This window comes from Sinocyclocheilus anshuiensis, unplaced genomic scaffold, assembly GCF_001515605.1.
Source record: "Sinocyclocheilus anshuiensis isolate Anshui unplaced genomic scaffold, SAMN03320099.WGS_v1.1 scaffold918, whole genome shotgun sequence".
Classification (NCBI taxonomy): domain Eukaryota; kingdom Metazoa; phylum Chordata; class Actinopteri; order Cypriniformes; family Cyprinidae; genus Sinocyclocheilus; species Sinocyclocheilus anshuiensis.
Genome location: NW_015540946.1, coordinates 1,196,998 through 1,206,059, shown reverse-complemented (window position 1 = coordinate 1,206,059; position 9,062 = coordinate 1,196,998). Strand labels below are relative to the sequence as shown.

At 37.1% G+C, this 9,062-nt stretch overlaps 1 protein-coding gene across 4 annotated transcripts; it reads left to right on the top strand.

The window, feature by feature from the left end:
* The first annotated feature begins 241 nt into the window (after positions 1 to 241).
* Positions 242 to 8,803, top strand: LOC107689797 (polycomb group RING finger protein 5-A). Of its 4 annotated transcripts, none has more exons than XM_016487952.1 (9): positions 242 to 586; positions 2,160 to 2,409; positions 3,532 to 3,628; positions 3,728 to 3,783; positions 3,956 to 4,015; positions 4,140 to 4,285; positions 4,387 to 4,485; positions 4,771 to 4,872; positions 6,377 to 8,803. In XM_016487952.1, the coding sequence occupies exons 2-9, from the start codon at positions 2,298 to 2,300 to the stop codon at positions 6,422 to 6,424; spliced, it is 720 nt and encodes a 239-aa protein (XP_016343438.1). In that variant the 5' UTR covers positions 242 to 586; positions 2,160 to 2,297; the 3' UTR covers positions 6,425 to 8,803. The 4 variants fall into 4 exon arrangements, with proteins under 4 accessions (XP_016343438.1, XP_016343440.1, XP_016343441.1 ...); XM_016487954.1 differs by having other exon boundaries at positions 2,143 to 2,409; XM_016487955.1 differs by having other exon boundaries at positions 245 to 586; positions 4,771 to 4,860.
* Positions 8,804 to 9,062: the final 259 nt, after the last annotated feature.

Sequence of the window (9,062 nt, the reverse complement as noted above, 5' to 3'; positions counted from 1 at the left end):
TGCAGTGACCTATATCTTTTTTTCTGGCCATTAATGATAGCTTTTGGTAGGCAGCACTTTAAGGTATGTGTCTATATATAAATGTACTTAAAATATTTCTAAACAAATAATAAAAATACAATCTGTGACAACTAGCCCCCGCTCTGCCTTATATTTATTTTCAGCCTCACTTGAAAAAAAAACAAGACTCCATGTCAAAAGTATTCTCTGTGTCGGCCTTTCCAAAATTTTAACTTAATTTAATATATTTTTTCCAATTCCACCACTCTGTCTGTGGCCCAATGATCACATAGATTCACTTAATAATGTTAGGATGGTTAGAAACGGTTCCAAACTAAATTCTCTTCCTCCGCTGGTCTCAATATACTGCACCGCGTAAACAAGCGCGCGAGTCCCCCGCCCCTTCTCTCTCTGCGCGAGCTGCTGCCAGTTCCGCGTCGGCCGCGAGTTTACCAGCCACGCACTGCCTGCACGCGCTCAATCCGCCGCCGGACTGCAACGATGTGACTCTCTCTGGCTTTCAGAAGCCCCTTTTTTCAGCCTCTATTAACGGCCCAGCACTGAGCGAGGCGAGGGGGTTGCAACGGTGAGTGTATTTCTGCCACGGAACGTGGGAATCTGCGCTACGTTAGCGGTTTGGGGGCACCGAACGTGTGTAAAGTTTGGGGAGGGGGAGAAATTGTGTCATGTGGTACGACAGAGGCTGCTTGCCCGTCGGTCCGCTCTAGTGGAGCGGATAGATACATAATTACAGAATGTAAAAACGACGTCGCGAGATGAGCTCAACTTGCCATGTGTTATCATTTCCATGGGGATGACGTCACGCAGTCCTTGACGCCCGTGCGCGCGGCTCGCGCTGATGAGATAACGGGACTGTGACACACTGCGCGTTTCGCATGCACACTAGCTACACAGGAGCAGGTCATCGGTTTATAATGCGTTTTAAAGGGAAAATCACAGTCCATTCTCGTTAGTTATTAATTACGTAGCAGCCTGTGAGTTGTTGTTTTTCTCTTTATACATATGTATTACATAAACGGCAGAGAGCATCGCAAGGACTACGTCGTCATGAGAAATGATTGACCGATGACGTTGTTTTTCTGAAATACTGTAACAATGCATGCTCATATGTAAATCTGTTTAACAGTTTAACCCTGAGACCCATTTATATAGATGATGTATGTTATCTTTTTCTCGTTTAAAGTGGTTTTAGAAAGCTATTAGTTATAATAATCGTTATTTTGTTTTCGGGTTAATTTTGATATTGCAGAACTGTTGGGCTTTCACAACTGTTTACTATGCTTTTGGGGCATGTTGTCACAAAAAGGCCAGTGTGTTTAAAGACATGCATTCATGTCAGAGCAGATCCTGGGATATCCGTACGCCTTGCTTACTCTCGGTCAAGTACCTGAAATTGCATATTTAGAGACCTGTACTGATGTCCCAAACAATTTGGAGTAGTTTGTCTATGATTTACAATTTTTTCAGTGTTAGCATACAGTTCAGAGGGTTAAATAAGTAGTTTTTACTCATATTTACTAAAATAAGTGTGTTATTAAATTGCATTGATAAAGTACTGCAATGTACCTACTGTACAACATTTAAAATAAGCACTTCTAATAATCTCTATGTGTTTAATATTATGCTAACCTACAACATTTACTACTGACCCACTAAAAATATTGTTTGATATTCTACTTTTTGGGAGACTTTGGTCAGTTCTGAAATCAGGCTCTTAAATATTCAATACTTTGCTATGTGTGCATTTGATGCAAAAGTAGGGCCTCAATATCCTTGCTGAATCTGGTGGTTATATTGTAGGCCACACAACCTTAACATCAAGCCAATGAAAACTCAAAAGAACTCTTGAAATGACACACCCTTAGCTTTTCCCGTCTCTCCTGACAGGGACTTTCCTATGAGTTTTCAGACTGAAAGGAGTCCTGAACTCTGATACACTTTGACTAATAAAGATCAGCTCAAGTCTGGTTTGAGCTAGATTGGTTTCAAAATAGACTTTGTGGTGTAATCAGTTTTGATTCTTTGCTTGTCAAGTGGAGGCATAAAGTATAACTGAAAAGTCACTAAAAGCAGGTAACAAGTATTCCTAAAAGTAACCTTTATATGTGCTTTTTAAACTAGGTTCACTCTTTTAACAGTAATGTCTTCAGATCGGAGTTACAGCTGCCTCAAAACCGAGGCGATGACAAAATCACCGTGGCAACCCTGTGTTGGTGCACAGGCAGCACTGTGACTCTAACTTGCGATCTCCTGACCTCTGTGACCTTTGAGTCGAGATGGCGACCCACCGAAAGCACCTGGTCCGAGATTTCAACCGATATATCACCTGCTCAATTTGCCGTGGGTACCTGATAAAGCCCACCGCTGTCACAGAATGCCTGCACACTTGTAAGTCATCCATGTCTCACACATTCTCTTTATGTCCCCTTTATGTCCCCCTCTTCTCTTTCTGAGAATAAAAACAAACAGAATATTTTGGAAATATTCGCTATTAGAAATTTGTCAGAATAAACTGGCCTCTTTCTGGAATTATTTTGTTTCATGTGATGAGGTTAAGACTTGTGTATGGATCTGCTATAGCACCTGCAAAATTTCCAAAAATGGCTGCTGCTATTGTCATTATTATGTAATGCGAAAATGGCAACTGTATGTCTCTTAGACCTGCCCATACCTGCTTATCTGACCTGCCTCATATCTTTACTGTCTCTAAAATCTATTTGTTTCACACTTAACATGCTTAACATCCAAATTCTTTGTCTGACCCACCAGAGAGTCTCCTAATGTTTGGTAGATACAGCGGGGAGGGTAAGCAGTGGTTGTTTGTCTGAGAGCAGTGGGTCACTGAAAGTAACTTGATAACCTTTAAAAAAAATCCAGTAGTGTAAGGGAGTGACTAACTAAACTACAAATCCAGTGTTGTTATTGTTAGCTAAAACTAAAACCATTAAAAATTGTTTTTGTTAATTGAAATAAGGCTGAAATAAAATAAAATTAGAAATGTTGCCTAAGTTGAAGTTAATATAAAAACTGAAAATAAAAAAAGATATATTAAATTATGAATATGTTAATTGTATAAAAAAAGAGTACTAAAATGACACTTTAAAAAATTAACCAAATAATTTTAGTGAATCAAAGTTGGCTTTTTTTTGTAGCAATATACAAAATATAATAATTGTACAATCAAATTGTTTGCTTATTTAATGCTTATTTTATTTAATTGATGTTGGTCACTATTTTTACTATTTTTCAGTACTTTTACTTGTTTTTGCAATTCATGGTATTTTCTACGTTTATTTGTGGTTTTGTGAGTAAATTGTGTATTGGTGGCATTTAGTTGTAAATTTATCTATTAAATATTTAATTATTTTAACTTCAATGACCTGTGTCATGTATGAGCTATCACTAAGTGAATGAAAATGGTTTGATAGTTTGAGAGTAATTTGACCTGATCCTCTCATTCTCTTGTTTCTCTTCTGTTTTTCCTTCTATTCTTATTCCACTCTCCTCTAGTTTGTAAGAGTTGTATCGTTCAGCACTTTGAGGAGAGTAATGAGTGTCCGGAATGTGGGATACAAGTCCATGAAACCAACCCTTTAGAGATGCTGAGGTACCCAAACTCACCCACGCTCATTTCTCACATGCACAGATTAAGTACACACACAAGTCCTATGTGTTTTATATGGTGTCTTGGCCTTTCTTCTTGCAGGTTAGATAAAACACTGGAGGAGATCATCTTCAAGCTGGTGCCTGGGCTAAGAGAGAGTGAGTGTGTGCATATATATATATATATATATATATATTCACACACAGACATACATACTTTATTCTCTATAATGTGGTTGTTTATGTGGTTGTGTTTTGGTTAGTAAGGGTTTATATATCTGTAAACTGCTTCTTAATGTACTTTTTTTAAATGATTGTGTTTATTTACTAGAGGAGGAACAACAGGAAAGTGAGTTTTGGAGAAAAAATAAGATCAAATCAAACGGAGAAGGTAATACTTAACTATTCCCTACACAAAATCCACAACCTCTCACGCACACAGTCACATATACACATACAGAATATACCAATATACTTTAAGGTTAAAGGTCAGATTTGCTTTGTCTATCTTCTAGATGGCCCTAGGGCTAAGAAATCTCGCCTGAGTGATGAAGAGGACGATGATGGGAAAGCTGGAGACTACCACAGGAGTGATCCTCAGATCGCTATTTGTCTGGACTGTCTACGAAACAATGGCCAATCAGGAGAAAGCATAGTTAAGGTACATATAGACAGTATAGTTCAAAATATGATATGTATATATTGGGATGTATGTTTGTGTGTGTGCATGTTTATAATTTGCACTCCTTTTCTCTGCAACAGGGTTTAATGAAGAAATTCATCCGTTGCTCCACTCGTGTTACAGTGGGAACCATTAAGAAGTTCCTCTGTGTAAAATTGAAGCTGCCAAGCTCTTATGAGGTAAAATACTGTTTTATTACTCTCTCACAGGGCTGTCAACACAGGCAAATGCTTCTGTGTGTGTATTGAGAGTTAATAGAATCAATACAGATATTAATTAATGAGCCTTTACCCATCAGTTGTGAAACTTGATAGCCAATGAAAATTGTTTCTGAGGTTGTTCTTTCTGAGATGTTTCACTAAATGTGTATGTAACACAAAACATGCCATACTCTTTATGTGCCTGTTATTTGATTATATGAAACATAATTTGCCTGCTTTTGACTCTGTACCTGTTACTTACAGCTCGATGTTTTGTGTAACGGAGAGATCATGGGCAAAGACCACACCCTGGAATTCATCTACCGCACTCGCTGGAGACTTCAGGGTGACAGTGTAAGTGCATATGTTTGTGGGTTAAGTTTTGTCATTATTGTTGAGAATAAATGTCTCTACAAGGATAGTAAAACCGAAAATCACCTACATTGTATGAACCAGCCCACAATCCCCAGGAGGAAAATGGCTTTTTAAACATCCTTAATAATGACTCAATAAAAATGTCAGTGTTCATGGATAAAAAATATAATTAGCTCAGTATTACAACATCAGAAGTTATTAGAACGTTACCACCATTTTTTTTTTGTCAATAATCCATTTCACTTGGATGTACATCACAATCAGTACGTTTACATGGACAACAATACTCCGATTTTAATACAATTAAGACAATACTCTGATTAAGAATCTACCATGTAAACAGAGATTTTTGATTACCTTAATCCGGCTAAAGTCATAATAGAAGTAAACACTAATCGAATTAAGACGTGGAGTATTCCTATTTTAGTCGCATTATCAAAGTGCAGTAAAGACATGTACACACCTTAATTACATTATTACCATCGTGTAGGACTTTTTGCCGCATTTTGCGACAGGATACACACACGGCAGTGCTCAACCGTTTGATGGCAAACAAAAGAATGGCTTCAACAATGCCGTCATCTGTTTGCATGTATAGCATGACAAATAATTAACTGCACTTGAAGCTTTCAGTAAATTAAAAATGAAACACCCAAAACTGTATATGGCATCATAACGAAAACGAACTATATGTTTATACGTGAAATTGGACGTTGGATGGCGTCGCGTGGTGACGTAATGACGTGTGCCATTAATCGATCTATGTACTATAACATGTAAAACGGGAACATGAAAGGAATATTCTAAAAGTAACTCAGATAAACACCTTAATCGTAATATTGTCTTATTCAGAATAAGGTAAATAATTAGAGTGACTAATATGGAAGAAAAGATCTGCTACTTCTGTTACATTGAATATTTAACAGTTTCCTTTAGTACAATGACAATACAAAGCTAATTATTTAATTCTGAAAACATGTTGTCTTAATAATATCACTATAAATACACAGTATAAACAGGTGTTTATAAATAAAAGTCTATAGCCACCTTTATATTTTAGGAAGGGGGTCATCATAATTTGGTATCTTTGGCATCAAAAAGTTTGAAAACCCCTGCACTAGAACTTTGACAAATAAATTATTGAAAAGTTAATTTGAGCCTGAATATGTGGGTGTGTTTGAATCTGTGTGTAAGTGTGTGTGCTCATGAGAAGTGTGAACAGCTGCCGCTGAGTTGGTGGTGATTGTGGGGGGCAGGAGCAAAAAAAAAAAAACTGTTCACAGCTACTGACAGATCTATGAGTCATATTTCTCCAGTTACACACACACTAGAGGCTGACACAAAATCAGAGGACACATCGATGCCCCTAGGGTTTGTGTCCTTGCCTTTTACACCACTAGAGAGTAAGATAGAGAACTATGATGATATAATGAAAATGATACCCTGCTTAAATTTGAATATTCAAAGTCATTCTTTACTTTCGTTTGCACCCCAGGCTTACCCCATGGTTCTCGAGTACCGCCCAAGGATCGACTTTGGTTAAACAGCACTTACGGCTTTGCGGAAATCTCATGCAGACTGATGTCAAGAGATCAAAAAGCAGAACAAAAAGCAGAAAAACTGAATGATTGTGCCTCCGTTGAAAGACAACAACACAAAGCCCATGACTGACAGGACTGCTCTCTACTTCCTGTGCACTGCTTCAGCCTCTACTCCTCCATTCCTCCCTCTTTCAATTTCCTGTTTGACAGTTGTGGCTCCACCAACTGGCACTGTATCAAGTTTATAGATTATATTCCTCCAAAAGCTTTCTCTGCATGTTGTCTCTATGATGACGACTTAGCCTAGAGTGGCCTGTTGGGATTATCTGATAGCAATCTAGCACAGACGGTAAGCTAAAACTCATCGCAAAGATGCATCCCGACCAGGTGACAGGAGTGAGGAGAAATGGAGACATTTTTAAGATGAAGTCTCACTAGATTTTAGATTGTTTTATTAGGCGATTTTATCCAAGAGTTTGCACTAGAGGCAAATCCAGATGTCTCGCTGCATTGTTGCTGTTCTGTATTACCTTTCCTTTTGGTTACTTTTCTCTCTTACTCTCACCGCCCACATTGTCCCTCATAAATTCAGTGACTCTCTTTCAAGTCATCAATCTCTCCCTTTCGTTCGCTCACACACACACAAACTCACTCTCTCTTTCTCAGCCTCTTTCCATCTTCCCTCAGACTCTCTCATTTTTCTCCAATGGTGTTTTTGGCTCTGGTCTGAAGTATTGATGGATCTCATTCAGTTGGAATTGAATGAGAGCGCTGTAGATGTCCCAAATAACAGCATTGAAAGGCACTCTGGGTAAGCGTTTTCCCTTCACATAGAGCTATGGCCAAGTCTTACATTCACCCAAACTAGATCATTATCTTGATAGAATTGATATAACAATAACTGATGCCAGATATGCTTAATGCAGTAATCCACTGAGAAATCTCATCTTTAAAAACAGTTGAATGGGGAATGACTGAAGTGTGCCAGCTGCATCTCTCTAAGAGCAGCTTTGTCTCACAGGCTGCTAGTTGTAAACATTCTGTTGTTTCCTGTTTTAATCAGACACATATTTAAATGAGATAAAACAATCAAATTCACCTCAACAGACATTTGAATTTTAAAATCAGCACCCGGATTGTTAATAATGCACGTTTAACTGTGTATTTTGAGTGTTGTGCAGCAAATTAAGGCCATGCATTTTATGCAGTTTGTGATGTCTGCAAAAACAACTGTGCAAGGGACATGCAAAAAATACATTTGGTTACTTCCACAAAGTGTAAGAAAAGTCAATATCTGATATTTCTCAATGTGCTTCTCTACTACACAACATGGACATGTTTGTGAGGAGAGAGTTTGAGATTCAAAAATCATGTTTTAAATATTCTAGTTAAGAGTGTTATTTTGGAGCATTAGTTCAGATAAGGTCAGAGGTTAACTTTCTAAGTTTGTTTACATGACAATGTTAATCTTTAATATGTATGTGTAGTAGATAGGAATATTCCATTTGAACAAGTAATTACAAGAAAGAAGTGAAGACCAAACTGAAAAAGTTGCCAAACTGATTTTATGCACATTCCCAGAATGCATTTTGAGAATTAAGGGTTCAAAACATGGAGCTTTTCCAATCCAGATTATATGATGGTACTCAACATAGAACAGAAATACATGAATTATTATTAAGTGAACCTTTGTTTTGGATAATCTCAGGGGATGACACCTGGTGAAATGAGGGTTTGTTAAATGTTTTCCATTTCAGTTTTGGAATCAAGGAATCATAACAATGGGTTTTAGAAATTAGATAGTCACTGCAGTGCTGGAAGTCAATACAGTTAATCAAAAGATACATATAGAATAAAAATGAGACTGATTTTCTTGGCAACACCGTTTTCAGTGGTCTGTATTCATATATCAATAGTGGAAATATATTTGTCTAAATGTTTCTTATGGCAAGCTAAAACTTCATGTTATACCAACATGATCTGTTGTACTGAATCTTAAAAATCATCTGCACTCTGTCAGTTCATTGGAATTCTTGATGTTGTTTAGGACAAAGGCCACTGGCTGCTTTCCAAAATCCAATTCCCTCCCCTCTTAAGAAAACATGCAAATCAAATATGAAGTGTCTTTGAACTCTAATTATAAATACAATGTATTTTTGTATGTTGAAGCACTTATGTATATTTGAACATGTAATCAAAAGATTTTGTCAGTGCTTGTCTTTTTCCTAATAGATGATGCTGCTTGGGGTAATTTATTCTTTTTTTTATACGTCCCACCGCCTGCTATGTGTTCCCCTTGTAAATGTTCGCACTGTACATGGAAAGCTTCCTAATGCTGTTCATGACCTATTGTTATTTAATTAATGAACATTAAAATATTAAAAAATTGTGTATATTTTTCTGTAATTTCTTTGACTATAATCCAGAAATATTTTATTTTGCTGATAAAATTCTGAAGTCTATTATACTTGCATGACAGTTTATCTTGCCATTGGATCTAGTACACGTCTTAGATTGAAAGATGTAAGAAATCTGCATTATTCATATTAATATGGCCTTACAGACTAATACCTTTGAAGCTGTCCAAAGGCATTCTCTAAAAACACCATTTCATGTATGAAATGATATTAGTGTGCGAGT